General features: G+C 56.6%; 1 protein-coding gene across 1 annotated transcript; it reads left to right on the top strand.

Moving 5' to 3' along the window:
- Positions 1 to 10380: 10380 nt before the first annotated feature.
- Positions 10381 to 10845, top strand: LOC136356043 (uncharacterized). The gene has a single exon (XM_066309452.1). It carries the CDS (start codon positions 10381 to 10383, stop codon positions 10843 to 10845), a length of 465 nt encoding a protein of 154 aa, XP_066165549.1.
- Positions 10846 to 18357: the final 7512 nt, after the last annotated feature.

The following is an 18357-nucleotide window of genomic DNA, read 5'->3' as shown; positions in this document are numbered from 1 at the left end:
CCCCCTAATTTTAATCGCATCTCTATGTTTTATAATCATTTGAGACATGTTGGTTTGATGGATATGGGTTAAATATATTATTAACACCAGAATAACGGATTGATGATTTTATCAATGAGGGTAATAACGTCATAATCATGGAACGGGGTTGTGATACTTAGCCTGAGACGGTCAATATCGGTGTGAGAGGAGGAATGCTTCACGCAAGTAGAGACTTCGGTGACGTGATTCTCATATGAGGGTATCACTGCGACTAACAAATAAGAGTAATATGAGGGTATCATTTTTACTTGGTGTTAATTTGTACATTAATCCTTAAAACAGCTAACTTTCTGGCATTGAGGGAGTAGTTAAGTTGGTATTTTGACTTTTGTGGTTTATAAGCCAATAGCTTAAAACCCACAAGGTCAAGAGTAGTTTCCTAACTCCACTTCACATAATAAGCCAAGAAAAGCAACTCAAATCTAGCTTTCAGTCCATTAATGTAGTAGTAACCTATAGCTTTAGAAGGGAAAAAAAGCCTTTAGAGCAAGTTTTATGTAGAGGTGGATACTACATCTAATTTTAGCCGTGTTATCTACTCTTCACTACACATACCCTTATAATAAGGGTTAATTGGATCCATGCCACTGCAAATATGTCAATTCGGAAAAATGCCACTACTATTCGCGATATCGGCTACGTGCCACTGGAATTTGGCGAAATTGGAACCATGCCATTCCATCGCATTTTCCGTTAAAAATCCATGTTAGAATCCAACTGCGCATGGGACCCACCTCCCTCCCCTCTCTTTCCCCTTCCTCTCTCTCACCCGCATCACCAGCTGCCGACATCCATGGCGGAGAAGCACGCCGGCCGCTGATTTCCTCGACGACGGCGGCGAGAGAAGCGCATCTACCGGTGGGGACTATGAAGGGGAGGGCTTGCCGGCATCCAAGTTGCAGCAGTGGTGGTGGCGTCGTCGTCGTCAGCCTGCTACTGCTGCTGCTGCCGCCGTTCAGATCCACAGCAGCCACCTGCGGCGCGTCAGATCTAGGCGTCACCGCCGCCGCAAGCCGCTCGAGCTCACTTGAGATATCCGAGTTGAAGCTCGAGTAGTCACTGAAATCCCGCAAGAGCTCGAGCATCTCCGTGGTCGCGGCATTGGCGGATGACGACTTGGCCACCGCCGCCGGGCAGCCGACGGCCACGGTGCACCGGTAATACGCACGCGGGCAAGGGTTTCCCTTCGCCATCTTCTACCCATACTTCCTCCATTGGCACCCATCGCTGATCTGCTCATCACCATATCGACATCTCAACACAAACATCCATGCGAAGAAGAAGAAGAACACTAGCTGCATATGGAACATGATCGAGCACACACACCATGGGTGCATCGGAGCGAGCTCGAACGGAGACACGGGCCTTCCGCATGGAGTGCCCCGTGCGGCATTGCGGCACAGGTGGGTGCAGAACGTGGGGTGCACGGAGGACGCGACGGCGTTCGTGACCCTCGCTGCCGCCATCGGCCGGCTACTGCTGCTGCTGCTACTGCTGTTGCCGGCCACCTGCTGCTGGTATTCGTCGGCCATGCTCGCCGAAGAGAGATGGGGAAGGAAGGAGAGAGGGGATGGAGGAAGAGGATGGAGCTGACATGTGGGTCCCAATCCCACACTGAAGTGTGACGGCGATGGATGAAAAATGTGACGGCGGTGGCATGGATCTAATTTTACAAAGTTGTAATGGCACCTAGCAGATTTCGTGAATAGTAGTGGAATTATCCTAATATGACAAAATTACAGTGGCATGGATCCAATTAACCCATAATTTTATATTGTTGGTTCACTTTCACACTATTACACTTTCTCTTTACACTTTTCTTGGAGATTGCATAGATATTGCCCGTTGTATGAGAGGTGGCTCGTCCTCTCTCCCTTCTCACTTCTCTACTCCACCATCACCTAATCCCATGTAACACTTCTAGAGGAAGCACTTAAAGCCTTATAGTAATTGCTCTTAGGTCTTGAGTCATCTTTGTTTGGGCTTATTGGTGTAGTATTTGCAGTCCCTGGTGTATTGCTTGGCCATCGTAAATAAGTATCATTTAGTGGGAATAGTGAGTACTACAAAACCTATCATTTAATGAAAATAGCAAGTGCTATCTCTACATGTAAATAAGTAACATTTTAAATAGCGATACAGTCACCAAAACGCTATATATTTGTAATCAGAGGGAGTGTATCTCTATAAAACAATCTCCTGTATACAACATGAAGTCATAAAAATATGTGATGTTTTATATAACAACAATATCACCAAAATATTAGTTCTTATCATTTTGTAGTACACAACCAATGAGAAATGTAGGATATATATTATTGGTGTTATGAATAAGGCATATATAATACTTTTGTGTTAGACTCGGCGAGGCATCATATACTAAATCTTATACGGAATTAAGCCTCATATATAGAAGGTGTTCCGGGTAAGGACTACTCGGATAATATCCGTACTTGACTCCCTAATTCTACTTAGATAAGGGGACACCCGAGGCGAAGAGAGACGGAGACAAGTCAAGACAGATCTAGATAATCTAAGACAAGCCTAGACGAACTAGATACAGAGCTACAGAGGTCGACAAGAGGGATCTAGGATGACCTCCAATCTCGCCAAGTTCATATTCGAGCAAGCATAAAGTAGATTAGATCATCCTAAATATTGTACTTTCTCGCCCCTTCTATATATAAGCAACACCGACTTCAGCTAATAAGGAGTAAGGGTATTACTTGTCAGTTTAGGGGCTGGACCTCTATAAAAATCCATATCTCCCTTCTCTTTTACATCAATCTCACGTATATCTTAGCACCAATGATCGGGGGGACCCTAATGGGCATGTGATCGCTGTGGGCGATCACCCCCCATCCCTCTTACACGCTCCTCTCCCCCTTCCTCCTCCACTTCTTCTCTTACTACTACACCATAAATTTTAAAAAATAAAAAAACAAAGTTAGAAAAAAAATTAAAATAGAAAAAAAATCTAATACTCTTATTTTATGTGCATAGACTCTGTACTTATGTACAGACTTTATACCGTAAACTTCGCATGTACAAACTTTATGTATAGAAAATACTATATATAAAAAATATTTGAATTCAAATTCAAATTTGAATCGGGTATATAAACTTTTGATTATAAATTTTGTGTCTATGAACTTTAGGTGCATAAACTTTATATATGTATAGAAATAATATATATAAAAAAACATATTTGAATTCAAATTCAAATTTGAATCAGGCATATAAACTTTTAACTTATAAACTTTGGGTCTCTAAACTTTAGGTGTATAAACTTTAGATGCGTACAAACTTTAGGTGTATAAATTTACTAAAATAGAAAAGTAATACGGTGAAAAAAAAGAAAACCAAGTGCATGTTTGGTACAACTCCAACTCCTAAATTTAGTTCCAGGAGTTGGGTCTGAAGTGGAGTTGTAGAGCTGCCTAAACCCAGCTCCACAACTCTAGTTCATTTTGTGAGAGCTCCACCCAGCTACACTCCCATTTTTGGTGGAGCTGAAACTGTTTGGCTGAGCTCCAGCTCCAGGAAGGGTGGAGTTGGAGCTGGAGCTGTGCCAAGCAGGCCCCTCGTGAGGAGAGGCGATCGATCGATCGCCCGCCCATTAAGAATTTCGCCAATGATCCCCACACTCTATCAATGCCATAGGCGCTTATATCTTACCATACTAATTCCCCTTTTTTTCAGTCCAAATGCCGCCACCTCACAGTTGGGGATTGGAATTCGGAATTTGGAAAGGAGAGGGGAAAGTGAAAAGAAAAATTTAAAAAAAGAGTAAATTTCACTTTGGGTCACCTTTTATTACCAGTATTTCACTTTGGGTTACCCTTCAACTAACGTTTTCACATTAGACTGGGTAATCTTACATTTGTTTCACTTTGGACCACCCCGATTCTCTTCTCAAGCATATGAACGACCTCGAGTACGCCAGCTCCTATTTGTCAATAAACCTCCTTAGCTGTATTTAGACCGTTTCTTTAACATATGACAAATTAGATGTAGATGAATAAGAGAGTTGAGGGTAGTCCAAAGTGACACAATGGTAAACATACCCGATCCAAATTGAAAACATTTGTTGAAGGGTGGTCCAAAGCGAAACACCGGTGTCGGAGATATGGGCCCGGGGGTATGCAAAGTGAGGGGAAGTTACCTTCCCATCCAGCCACGTGACTCTACAGTCTAGCCCTCCCCCCACGCCTCGGGAGACGCAGGGGCAGCCAGGGGGCCTCGGGGTGCCATGTTACGCCCCTTAGGCCCCCGCGTTGACTTGCCCCGAGGCCCTCGCCCGACCGCCATGTGGCGGGGGGAGCGAGCGGGGAGGAGACCCAAGCCAAGCCGCTACCAATGCGCGCGGTGCCCCAACTGCCCCTCATCGCATTTAATGCGGTAAGGGCAGACAAACGGTGCCGCCCGACTGATGCACGTCAGTCGGGTCTGACCAGTCTGTGACCGGCCTATCGTCGGTCACGTCTGACTGGACAGGCGGCCGTACCCCCACGTCGCCTCTGTATCCGGCGGAGTGGAGGTAGGTATGTCCTGTCACATCGGAGCGTCATCCGGAGTTCTCTCCACGTAAGGAGAGCAGCCACAAGTCTCCGCCCATTTAAGAGCGAGTGACAGGGCTGTCCCCCATGTCAGGTGGGGGGTGGCGCCGGGTGACACTGAAGGGCGGACCGCTTTTTAGCTTCCGGGCGAAGGCACGAATCACGGTCCGGTCAAGGTAGAGTGGGTCCCCCTCCCGTAGAAAGAGCAGGTAGAAGCGGTGCATGTGGTATCCCCTTGAACTATAAAAGTAGGACCTTGTCCACCGGGAAGGGGAACGCCACTCAGTAGGCCTGAACTCTAGGGAAAGAAGAGCGAGAGTGCTCTCCGGAGTTTAGGAACCCTTGTAACACTCGACCATAATCTCACACACAAGAGTAGGGTATTACGCTCGATAGCGGCCCGAACCTGTATAATCTTGTTGCCCATACGCGATTAGCAGCATTCAGGGTGGATACGCAATCTCGAAAAGCGAGCCTTTTCCCCCGGCCGAACTCACAAAAGGGGGATCTCACGATCTCCCGCTAGAGAGGATCACTCCTCGATAGCTGGCGTGCCAGGTAGGGGGATTTCGCGCGCTTTGAAGACAAGTCGTTTTCTTCTGCCCCAAGTTTTCCTCCGCCTTCGACGATCATGGTCGAGGTATTGGAGGAGGAGGTGGCGGTGCACACCCCCACTAGCGGGAGCCGCGGCCCCCGTCACCGTCGCCGCAACTCTCAGACTCCGCCCCGCCGCGACCCCTCGCGGAGGGAGGATTCCACCCGGTCGGGTGGCTCGGCCCACTCCCCGCCTCCGGGCGGGGGGAAGCCACGTCGCGTCGGGGTGCGACACCGCCTCACTTATGGCGACGGCGGCTCGCCCCGAGGCGCGCTTCAGGCGGCGGGTGCCCTTCTACGGCATCCCCCCGTGAACTCAGGGCCAGAGACCCCCGTCCAGCGATGGTTAGACGACGTGGCCAACCTAGTCACCACTGCCCAGCGGCAGTTGGCCGCGGCCGGCCGGCCCACCGCTGCTGGTACATCGCGTACCCCCACCACCCTCTCCTCGTCAGCAAGGAGGAGGGCCCATCGGTCGGCCACGGCCTCGAGGCGATCCACGGCCCCAACGTCGTCGGGGGCCTCGGGAAGTCGAAGACATCACGACGGCCTCTACGGGGAACAGGACGCTCGAATCAACATCGAGCGACGCCGGGATGAGCGCCGCGCTGCCCGCATGGGAGAAGGCGCCTCCTCGTCTAGAGTGCCACGTTCCTCCTCGCGAGGCGGCCCGCCCCCCACGTTCACCTTGGAGGGACTGGTTGTAGGGCCTTCGTTGCGAGTCTCCGGAATGTCCGGTGGCCCCCGAAGTTTCGCCCCAACCTCACGGAGAAGTATGATGGCAACATCAATCACTCCGAGTTCCTCCAGATCTATACCATGATCATCGTGGCGGCGGGGGGATGGGGGGGGCACGACCAGGTCATGGCGAATTATTTCCCCATGGCTCTCAAGGGTCAGGCGCGCGGCTGGCTCATGACCCAGCCCCCCGACTGTCGCGACCGGGAAAATTGCCTTTTCCCGAACGCTAGTGTATTAATCCCCGTCCCAGGAAAAGCCGGGGTACACCATACAAACATGATATAAAAGACACATCTTTATTACATCGATAATATTTACATTATTACAAAGGCACATAAGGCCTGACAATCAAAAATAAACAGCAGCGGACTAGCGGGCCTACGGCTCCATCTTCACAGGCGCTCAACTGGGGTATAAGCCAGGACTCCACCTAAGACATCTTCTCCAAAGCTTCTCTTACTGAAGGGGGAAAAGATTGAGCAAGAATGAGTACAACCACAGTACTCAGCAAGCCACACCGGCGGATGCATAATTAATGCAAGGGAGGTACAAGGGAATAATAATATAGGGGTTAAGTTTTGCAGTAAACGGCATTTAAAAGTCACTTAGTTGCCCCAAAGCCATTTTATAAAGACGATCCTAGAGCTACACAGTATTATTAATCAAGGCCGTGAACCCTCACGAACCTGCCTTAACCCAAGGCCTACGATGATTCAGACCGAACTGGCAACCCGACCCTGGGTCCCAGCTCGTCCCAAGCCAACCCAGGCCAACCATTCCATATTTTAGTTGTTGAGCAAATTTTAAGAATTAGAACACTGACTTGGGTACATTGCTCGGCTTGCCCATAACCGAGGGCGCGGCTATTCGAATAGATTATACTCTGATCAGAGGTGTACATCTTTACCCACAAGACACATCTTCCTCACGTGCAACCACGTGCCACATACCACCACGGTATACGGACGGAAGACGTGACATAGTTCCCAACCCATCCTAGCCATAATCAAGAGTACCGACCCAATCCTCCTACGGCCGGGACACCCGGGACAGGCAGGCAGGACTGAGCCCCCTAGCAGCAGGGCACCAACCCTCTGCCATATGACATCTCGACTACCGGGCCGCAGCTCGTGTAGCCTTCATTTGCCCTGGAGAATGTCCATCGACCCCCGACTTCATCCATCTCCAATCCGTGTACTTTTGTTTATGACTAGATTGAGCCACAAACTAAGCCTTACCCACTAGACATGTGGAAGTACGGTAGTGCTTTGCAACAGAGGCCCGAGCTTAATCCTTATAGTGGCCGGGGTGCTACTTCCCACAACTGGCATGCACCCAAACCCCACCGAAAATAGGTTTTAGGGGTTTTGAAAGAGGAAGAGAGGTGTATGTCCAATTCCACCATAAACCAACAATTCATAGTGTCCAGGTGATATGAATATTCCCAAAGTCTAAAATTATAAAACCACCTAATGTTGTCCTATTAATCGGCGAAGCATCTACCTAAATTCATACTAGTGGAACCATAAATAGAGTGTCCACTAGTTGGGGTTTTGTTTATTCTAGGGTGAACAAGGTAATAATAACAATAACAATAATAGTATGGTCCTAACAAAGGTAAATAGGCATGGCTAAATAAAACAGTGATAACGCGGGAATTTAAATAAAGCGATAATGCATTAATTTAAATCAAATTAATTTTATAAACTGGGATTCAATATGCTCAAGGATGATGTGACTTGCCTTGCTCGCTTTCCCAAACGACGGCTTCGACTTCCACGAAGAGCGGATCTTCCGAAGCTGCAGCGTCTACACGACCAACGGAAAAGAAAAAGGCTTTTACTCTAATAAACTCCACATAACAGCAGAAACAAAGCACAAAAATGGGTTCTTGACTTCTTAAGGAAAAATTAGAGACTTGAACGGTCCAATTCCGAGTTCAAATGGCCAAGATATGGCCATTTGAAGTTTATATGCTCTTTAAATGGATATTTGCGAATTTCTTCATTTAATTTTTAATTAAAAATCCCATTTATTGCGTCAGCCGAGGGAGCGGCGCGCGGACCGGGTCCACGGGAAGTGGGGCCCACGCGTCAGCCCCACGGTCCACGGTGGACCGGGCGCACGCGGCTGGCGGCGGTCGGCGCCGTGGGTCCCGCGCGTCAGCCGCACCCGCGGGCGCGGGCGGCGGACGGCCGGGCCCACTTGGCAGCCGCGAGGGCGCGCCCGAGGGCGGCCTCGCTGGCGCGGCCGACGGGAGCGGCGCGCACCCGCGCTCCGATGGTCGCCGCCGGCGACCAACGGCGCGGCGGAGTGGCACCCGAGAGAGAGGAGGGAAGGGGGAAAACGAACGGCGGTCTTCGGCTCACCCCGGGACAACGACGACGACGAGAGCGGCGGCCGGAGCGGAGGAAGACGGCGGCGCGGTTCGGGATGACGATGACGACGGTGCTCCGGCGGTCGGCGGGCGAAGCGGAGCGGCGGACGGGGTCGGCAACCACTCGGCGAAGCGGACGGAGGTGTCGCCGAGTAAGGAGGAAGTCCGGAGCGGCGACGGCGGCGGAACGGAGCTCGGCGGCGATGGCGGAGAGAGCGGAGCACGGCGCGAGCACGATTCCGACGGCGAGAGCGAGCGGCGAGCGGCGGAAACGGAAGAGCGGAGCTCGGGGAACGTTTTTATAGCGTCGGGAGGGAGAGAGGGCGGCCGGGCGAAGGGGGAAACGGCCGCGAAAGATGCGGCCGCCATTGATGCCGGCGAGGTTTAGGGGAAAGATTCCGAGCGAATCCGAGGGAGAGAGAGCGGGAAAAGTGGGGGGAAATGGCGAGGGAATCACGGGGAGTAATTCCCCCCACTTCAATGCGCGCGGGGACGGCGGGATGCGGCGGATTTGGCGGCGGCGGCGGCGCTAGGGCACGGGCGGGCGGCGGCTGCGGCGCGAGGAGGGAGATGACAGGTGGGTCCCACCCGTCAGCGAGAGTGGCGGGCGGGCCCGCCTGTCAGCGGCGCGCGCGCGCGAGGGAGGCCGATGGGCCGCGGGGGAAGAGAGAGAGAGAGGGAGGGACTGGGCCGAGCCGGCCCAAGAAGGAAAAAGGGGGGGGGGGGAAAGAACTTCTTTTAGGATTTTTCTTTTTATAAACCTTTTCAACTTTGTTTATTTCTTTTCAATTATTATTTGTGCTCTGAAAATTCCACTAAAATTTGAGGGCTCCTTTTAGGCCAAGGAGAATTTAACAAAAATTCTCCGGGCCACATTTGAATTTTTCTTGTACGTATTTTAGGGTTTGCCAATTTCTTTTCGAATTTTAATTAATTCTATTATTCCTTTTAGAGAATGATTTTTATTTCGGGATGAATTTATCAGGACGTGACACCGACTCCATCCACTCCTGGAAGGACCTGTGCCAGCAGTTCATTATGAAGTTCCAAGGCACGTACCCCTGCCTAGGAGAGGAGGCGGACCTGCATGCTGTGCAGCGGAAGGCTGATGAGTCCCTCCGCTCGTATATACATCGTTTTTGCCAGGTCCGCAACACTATTTCGTGCATTCCGGCCCACGCAGTCGTTTATGCGTTTCGGAACGGCGTGCGGCACAACCGCATGCTAGAGAAGATCGCCTCCAAGGAGCCCAAGACCACCGCCGAGCTCTTCGAGCTGGCGGACAAGGTGGTTCGGAAGGAGGAGGCGTGGGTCTGGAACTCCCCCAGCACCGGCGCGGCGGCTGCGGCTGCCCCCGAATCTGTTCCCCACTCTAAGCGGCGAGATAGGAGGGGCAAAAGGAAGCCGGCCCGCTCCGACGACGAGGGCCACGTCCTTGCGGCCGATGGGCCCTCACGGGCCCCGCGCAAGGAGAAAGCCACCGGCGACAAGCCAAGCTCCACCGCTCCCTCTGGCGAGGGTCGGTCGGCAGACAAGTGGTGCTCGGTGCACAACACTTATCGGCACAGCCTCGCCGACTGCCGCTCGGTCAAGAACTTGGCTGAGCGGTTCCGGAAAACCGATGAGGAGAAGCGGCAGAGTCGACGGGAGGGCAAAGCCCCCGCGACCCCTGCCAATGACCGGCGAGGGGAGGCCAAGAAGAAGGCCCCCCAGATGACAGCGACAACAGTGAGGATCTGGAATTCCAAATACCTTAGGGAACCGTCACCACTCTTGATAGGGGGGCTTGCGCTCACACCTCCCGCCGCGGTTTCAAGGCCATGAGGTGTGAGCTTCTGGCTGCCGTCCCAACTCACGAGGCGGCACGGAAGGCGCGCTGGTCAGAGATGAAACTCACCTTCGACCAGAGCGACCATCTGACAGTGCTCGCTCAGGGAGGGAAGTTGGCCCTCGTGGTCTCCCCCACCATCCACAACGTCAAGATGAAGCGTGTCCTGGTCGACGGAGGGGGGGGGCAGCCTGAGCATCATCTCCTCGGCTGCCTTTGATGCGCTCAAGTCCCCGGGGATGAAGCTCCAGCCGTCATTGCCGATCATCGGCATGACCCCGGGTCACACGTGGCCCCTGGGTCATGTTGAGCTCACGGTGACCTTTGGCGACTCCACCAACTTCCGCACCGAGCGGATCGACTTCGATGTGGCGGACCTCAACCTGCCCTACAACGCGGTCCAGGGCAGGCCCGCGTTGGTGAAGTTCATGGCCACCACCCACTACACCTACCACCAGATGAAGATGCCAGGTCCCAACGGCCCCATCACCGTCTGTGGCGATGTCAAGGTCGCCCTCGCCTGCGCGGAGCAGCGCACTGATAACCTGGCGGCGGCCACGAAGCCGCAGGCCCCGGAGGCCTCTGCGTCCCGCGCTTCCAAGAAGCGCCTCGCCTCGGCCGATGAGGTGCCCGTCAAGGAGATTCTCCTTGGCGATGATCCGTCCAAGACCGCCAAGATTGGTGGCACCTTGGACGCCAAATAGGAAAGCACGTTCATCTCCTTCCTGCGGGCGAACTCCGACGTCTTCGCGTGGAAGCCGTCGGATATGCCCGGGATCCCCAGGGAGGTGATCGAGCACCGCCTCACCGTGCGGCCGGGTGCGTGACCCATCCGGCAGAAGGTACGGCGCCAAGCCCCGGAGCGGCAAGCCTTCATCCGCGAGGAGGTGACGCGGCTCCTGGAGGCCGGCTTCATCCGAGAAGTCATCCACCCGGAGTGGCTGGCGAACCCGGTGGTCGTCCCGAAGGCCAACAGCAAGCTCCAGATGTGCATTGACTACAGAGACCTCAACAAGGCATGCCCTAAGGATCCCTTCCCTTTACCGCGCATAGATCAGATAGTCGACTCCACTGCGGGGTGCGACCTTTTGTCTTTCTTAGATGCCTACTCCGGGTATCACCAGATCCGCATGGCTAGGGAAGATAAGGAAAAAACTACTTTCATTACTCCTGTAGGCACCTTCTGTTATACAACTATGCCTTTTGGCCTCAAGAACATAGGTCCTACTTTTCAGCGCATGACTCGCATTACTTTGAGTAATCAAATAGGGCGCAATATAGAGGCGTATGTCGATGACTTGGTGGTAAAGACACGCCACCAGGACACATTGTTGCAGGATTTGGCCAAGACTTTCGACAGTCTTAGGTCCACGTGCATGAAACTGAACCCCGAAAAGTGCGTGTTCGGTGTGCCGGCGGGCAAACTCCTCGGTTTTCTTGTCTCCTCCCGAGGCATAGAAGCTAATCCCGAGAAAATACGCGTGATAGAGAGGATGCGCCCCCCAGCAAACTTAGGGATGTGCAGTGCGTCACGAGATGCATGGCCGCCCTAAGTCGATTCATATCGAGGCTGGGAGAGAGGGCGTTGCCCCTATTCAAGCTCCTCAAATGCCCCGAGCCGTTTGTGTGGACGGTGCAAGCTCTCAATCAGTTGAAAGCTTACCTCACTTCTCCCCCCATCTTGGTGGCCCCGGGGCCAGAGAAACCGTTGCTGCTCTACTTGGTCGCGACCTCCCACACGGTGAGTGCCGCCCTTGTAGTTGAGCGCGACGAGGGCGACCCGCGTTGTGAGCCCATCTATGAGAAGGGACCAGGGGCCCCCTTGACTGGCGATGGCCCCTCGTCGCCCGACAGCCTGGTGCCCGAAGCCCCCAACCCCCGGGAGGGCCCCGAGGCCCCCGTGGAAGGAAGAGAGACTCTGGCGGGTGGCCCCGAGGCCTATACTCCCGACATGGCCCGAGATCCCCCGAGGCCCCTGAGCACGGGCGCCCCGGGCCAGCTGCCCCTAACAACAAGGACCGGCCCCACTAGAAGGTGCAGCGGCCCATCTACATTGTCAGCGAGGCACTCCGAGACGCGAAAACCCGATACCCACAGGCTCAGAAGATGCTTTACGCAGTCTTAATGGCCTCAAGGAAATTGCGCCACTACTTCCAAGCGCATCGGATTTCCGTCGTGACATCTTACCCTCTCGGCCAAATCTTTCACAACCGGGAGGGGACCGGTCGGGTCGTAAAGTGGGCCATTGAGCTCGCTGAGTTCGACCTGCACTCCAAACCGCGGCACGCGATCAAAAACCAGGTTCTAGCTGACTTCATCGCGGAGTGGACCCCGGTGGACGACCCTGTTCCGTCTAATGTTCCCTTCCTCCCCGGAGACGGAGGAGACCCAAACGCCGACATTCGCGCCGGGTACTGGGTTATGCACTTCGACGGCTCCCTCCACCTTCAGGGCGCGGGGGTCGGAGTCACGCTGACTTCGCCAAGCGGGGATGTCCTAAAGTACGTCGTTCAACTCGATTTCCGAGCCATGAACAATATGGCGGAATACGAAGGACTCCTAGCAGGATTGAGGGCGGTGGCCGGAATGGGCATCCGACAATAATACTCTTCCTGAGGGTCGCGCAAAACCTGAGAAGCTCACGCGTATCTCTAAGCAATACGTGCTCGTAGAAGGGACCCTCTACCGGCGTGCCGCCAACGGGATACTCTTGAAGTGTATTTCTCGGGAGCAAGGTGTTGAGCTCATCGCCGACGCTCATCAGGGTGAGTGTGGGGCCTATTCGGCCTCACGCACATTGGTCGGTAAAGCCTTCCGACAAGGTTTTTACTGGCCGACCGCGTTGCAAGATGCCCCAGAATGGGTCTGGCGGTGCAAGGCGTGCCAGTTCCACGCCAAGCAAACCCATCAGCTGGCCCAAGCCTTGCAGGTCATCCCGCTCTCTTGGCCTTTCGCGGTCTTGGGGCTAGACATCCTAGGACCCTTCAAAGCGGCCCAAGGCGGGTATTAGCACCTGTACGTCGCCATCGACAAGTTCACCAAATGGCCCGAGGCTTACCCGGTCGTCAAGATCGACAAGCATTCCGCCCTGAAGTTCATCAGGGGCATTTCATCCCGGTTCGGGGTGCCCAACCGTATCATTACGGATAACGGCACCTAGTTCACCAATGAGCTTTTCGGTGACCCCAAGAGCAACGGCCAAGTCGAGCGAGCCAACACCAAAATCCTCAAAGGCCTCAAGACCAAGACGTACAACGTCCTAAAGAAGCACAGGGATTCATGGCTGGAGGAACTGCCTGCCGTGCTGTGGGCGAATCGGACCACTCCAAGTCGCCCCACCGGGGAAACGCCCTTTTTCCTGGTCTATGGTGCCGAAGCAGTCCTACCTTCCGAGCTCTCCCTAGGTTCGCCTCGCGTCGTGCTGTACGATGAGGCCAACCAGGATGATCTTCGCCGTGACGATCTCGACTATTTAGAAGAATGCAGAAGGCGTGCAACCCTGCGAGCGGCGCTACCACCAGCGCCACGTCCTGGCCCGATCACTACAAGTCGGCGACCTCGTCCTATGTCGCGTGCAGTCGCGCTTGGGACTGAGCAAGCTCTCACCAATGTGGGAAGGGCCATAAAAAGTGTTGGCGTTCCCCGGCCGGGCTCCGTTCGACTAACCACGAGGACGGCACGGGGTTGCCTAACCCCTAGAATATCGAAAACCTCCGCCGTTTCTATCCATAGGGTCGCGCGTCTTTCGCTTTCATGGTGCTCGGGCCAACCCCCGCACATCCTTCGGCTTGTGCGGGCTTGGCCTGGGGCTACCACTGTTAAATATGTTGTATCTTGTTCCTTCCCCAGCAATAAATTTTTCTGCTCAAGTGGAAGCCGTTGTGTACCCTTTCTTACTCCTTCCTATGGCTTGTCCGGGTTTAAAGGACGATTCGCGCTTACTCCGGACCCTAAGTGGCATTGGGCGGCCTGAAAACCGCCGAAAGGGAGCCTAAACGCGGGCCGCGCCCCGGGCTGCGGCGAACCCTGGGGGCTCGGAAGGGCCTTCACACGGCCATCCCCGACCCCCGGTCGCCGTAGCCCCGGTTTGGCCAGACCCGCTGGGCAGCTTTCTCGGGGCGACGGCATTGCCCCTCGCCACCTAGGTACCACGGACCGAGCGTGAGTTTCCCTTTTCACCAGAACGAGCCCGAGGGGGGTATAAAGGGGGTAAGAACGACAACTTAATCATAAGAAAGTTAATTGAATACGTTCGCTTTGGTTTTTCCTTCTCTCCTTGCCGCAGACATTGAAAGGCGGAAGCAAGAACGTAAAGGTGCGAAGGGTAAGCTTTATTTGCAAACAGGATGGCACGATGGCCTAAAGTTTGAAGCGTTCACCGCGAGTACATAACCAAATAAAAGAAGAAAAGCGGGGATAGTCACGGAGTGCCCGGGCCCCTGAGTCCGGCGCCGCTGACCACCTCGTCCCAGTCCTCGCCGCCATCATCGCCACCACCGTCCTCGCTCCCGCTCTCCTCGTCTGAAGCAAGCGCGAGGTTGAACCGAGGGGCCGACCCGTCGAAGCTGGAGACGATTACGTCGGCCGCCTCCCAGACTTGCTCCCGAGCCCTCGCCTAGGTCCCCGGGGGGAAGTCCTCGAGCGCGCGCCACGGGAGGAAGTCGTTGTCACGAGCTTGATGACTTGCGAGGACCAGCTCCACCATAGCCTGCGCCAAAGCTGACGACGACTTCACGGTTTCGCCGACCTCCTCCTCTAGCCTCTCCAAATCCGCCGCCATCCCATCCAGCCGGAGCACGACTGCCGGCTGTGTGGGCGGGAGTTTCCTGTCCTGGCGCACGGAGATGCCTATTCGGCGCCCCGCGCGCCCCAGCCGGTCGACGGCGTCGGAGAGTTGGCCAGGTCCAATCTCGTTGGTGAGGCGAAGGGCTGTGATCTCCCCGACTTGGTCCTGCACCAGGCGCCCCAGGTCGGCGAGAGTGCTTTGAGCCGCGGTGAGCTGGCTCACCAACTCCGCGCCAGCGAGTTGCCCGCCTACCTCTAGCTCCTTCTCCTGGGCCTCCAGCTCGGAAGACCTCGTTGCCATTGCCTCGCGCTCAGCGCGGGCACTTTCTAGATGCCGGGCCTCGTGCCCGGTAACGGCCTCCTCGCGCTTCGCGAGTTGCTCACCCAGCCAGCGCGCCGCCACCCCACGGCGGTTCTCCTCGGCCTCGCGTACGGCAAGCGTGGCGTCCCGTTCCTGGCATGCCTCCTCTCGAAGCCGCAGCTCCTCCGCGCGATGGGCCACCGAAGCCTCTACGGCAAGGGTGGTCCGGTTGCGCTCGGCTGCGGCCTCCTCACGGAGGCGAAGGGAGGACTCTGCCTCGGCCGCCGTTCTCTCGTGGGCGGCCAAAGTGGTCTCGCACTGGTCTAGCATGCGCGCCCGCTCTTCTAGTGCCCGGGTATGCTCCTCCAGTGCCCGAGCGTGCTCCTCAAGCTCCCGGGCTTGCTGCGCCTGTTTCCAGCTGCGCTCGTCCTGCTCGCGCTGGTTACGGTCAAGGACCTCAATTCGTCGATGGATCGTGGCCTCGAACTCTTGCGCGGAGCGGGCACGCTCGTCTAAGACCTTGCGCTCGGCCTCGAGCGCCGCCGACTGAGCCCGCAGCGAGGCGTCGACCTCCGACGCCCGCCGCTCTTGGGCGGCAGCAGCGTCGAGGACTCCGCGGGTGTCTTCGACTCTCTTCGCCAGATCCTCGGCGTGGGTCTCGTACTGCAAACGGATGTCGCCCAGCGCCTCATCCAAGACGCTCGAGGCGATGAGCGCCGCCTGCCGCTCCTCCTCCGTCTCCCGCATGACCGAGTCCAGCGTCTCTTCACGCGCCTGGATCTCCGCCGGTTGGGCTTGGCGCATTTTGTGCCCCACCTCCACCATGTCGTCCACGGCGCGGCGCCCCTCGTCAACCCGTGCGCGGTCCGCCGCGAGCTGCGCCCACTCCGCCTCTAGGGCCGCCCGCTCGTCCGCCAGGGCTTGAACTTGGGCATTGAGCCCCTCCCAGACGATGGAGTCGGCGGCGGCGAGCACCTACAGGAGTGGCTCTATGCTCGCGGGAGTCAGGGAAGAAAAAGTCACGGTCCGCCCCCGAGATGACAGAGTGCTGCTGGACCCCCCGCGGGACTGGGGGCTGCTCTCAGCCCCCCTTCCGCGCGGCCAGCCCCGAGGGCGCCCCAGATGCAGAGGGGAACAGTTGCCCCCGTCACCCCCGCCTCGGGCCCTCGGGCAGACTCGGCCTCGACCTCGACCTCGGGTTCGGGCCCGCCCCCGGCCTCGGCCTCCGGGTCACGCCCTGCCTCGGCCCCCGGAGCGCGTTCCACCTCGGCCTCCGGGCCGCGATCGCTTCGGCCTCCGCCCCCGAGTGGCGCTCCTCGTAGGTCGCACCCTCGGGATCGGCCCTGGGGGGGACGCCGCCACCACTGCCATCGCCCGCGAATGGGTGCACCTCGGCTGTGGCAGACTCAGAGCCAAACCCGGCATGTGTCCTGTGGGCCCCGCCAGGGTACTGCGAAGGCCCCGTGGCACTGGGTCGGCCGGGCCCCTCTCGATCTGGTCGCTCAGATTTTGACCCCTGCGAGGGATCGGTCGCCGAGACCCCCTAGGAAGGAATCCCACTACAGGAGGACCCCGATCACGTTAAGAAAAAAAACAGAAAGAGGAAGGAACAGGAGCCCGAGATGGATAGAGAGCACCGAGTCGGATGTTGGCGATCGTACCTGCGAGGGGGGGCGTTTGAAGGTCCACTTCGGGGGCTCGATGAAACTCCCCCGGCACGGCTCCGTTTGCCCTATCTTCCGGAGCCGCTTCTTCTTCCTTCCAGCCTCGGACGCGGCGGGGCGCTTGTGGCCCGCCGGCGGTCTGTCCGCCACTCGCTCAGCGCCCCCTCCGCGCGGGGGAGAGGGTGGCCGAGATTCGAACATCTTCCGTTTCCCTTTCGGATCACCGGCCGAATCTCCCCCGGGCCCACGGCTCGGACCAGGTGCCCTGAAGTCGCCGTCCCCGCCGGAGTTGCCGGTTCGGCTGCCGCCTGCGGACGCGCTGCTGCTACCCGCGCCGACGGCGCCGCCACCGGCGCCGCCCCGACGGGACCGACCCCTGCCGGCGCCGACGGCCGACATCACAGCCAGGATACTCTCCCGGTCGCGGAAGCTGCATAAGGGGAGGATCCCGTCCGGAGTCAGCGTTTGCTCGACAGTGTCCAGGCCCAGCACCCGCCGGATCACCGTCTTCGCGTCCTCCTCGCCCAGTCCCAGTGCTCACCCACATGGGTGCGCATGGGATCGTTGTACCTAGTGTACTCCCACGCGCCGCGAGACCGCTCCTGGAGAGGCGCGATGCGACGACGGAAGTAGTCACCGAACACCATCGCCCCCGTTAGGCCCTGGCTTCGCAGGCCCCTGAGGCGATCCCGCACTGCGTCGTACTCCTCGCCTAGTTCCGAAACTACCAACCACGTGGCGGATCGTTCGGGAGGGCCGGCGGGGAGCCGAAGTCGTGGATGGTCCGGCAGCGCGGTGTAGAACCAATCCTTCTTCCAATCCTCCCACTTCTTGCATAGGTGACTCTCAATGTATTGCCCCGCCGTGCCCGGCCGGGGCTGGAAGCAGCATCCCCCCACCACCGCGCCTTGCAGCAGCCATGGGACGAAGAAGGACAGGAACTGCCGCATCGTCGGCCGCACCCCGATGAACATCTCGCACAAGTGCGCTAAGATGGCCAGAGTCATCACGACGTTGGGCGCGAGGTGGAAGGCGTGAATTTCGTAGAAATCCAAAACCTCATGGAAGAACCTGGAAAATGGTGGGATCAACCCCACCATGGCGAAGGACAGGAGGTGCACGGATCGTCGGGGTACCGCGGCCGCAGCCGCGACTCCCCCACCCTCACGGCGGCATCCTCCGGCATGATCTTGCGGATGAGGCTAAGGTGCCTCTCCGCCGTGATGCGCAATGCCGGAAGGACGGCGTCACCAGCGTCTTGGGCCATGATGGCCGGCGGGAAAACGGCGAGGAGCTTGGTGTATGGAGCAGGGTGGAGCGAGAGGAGCGCTAGGGCTTTAGGAGCGAGTATGCGAGTATGCAGTTGGCGAGAGAAAGGGGACGAACTCTCCGCCTCCCCTTCCTTTTATCCACCCCTCGCCCGCACTCGCCTCCTCGTTTCACACCCCTACGGTTGCCCCCTCGAT

The sequence above is a fragment of the Oryza sativa genome, chromosome 4, assembly GCF_034140825.1.
Source record: "Oryza sativa Japonica Group chromosome 4, ASM3414082v1".
Classification (NCBI taxonomy): Eukaryota; Viridiplantae; Streptophyta; class Magnoliopsida; order Poales; family Poaceae; genus Oryza; species Oryza sativa.
The sequence above is the reverse complement of the archived record's forward strand: the minus strand, read 5'-3'. Positions and strand labels throughout refer to the sequence as shown.

Coding starts and splice junctions, on each gene's coding strand:
- LOC136356043 (XM_066309452.1), top strand. CDS start 10,381: ATGAAGCTCCAGCCGTCATTGCCGATCATCGGCATGACCCCGGGTCAC.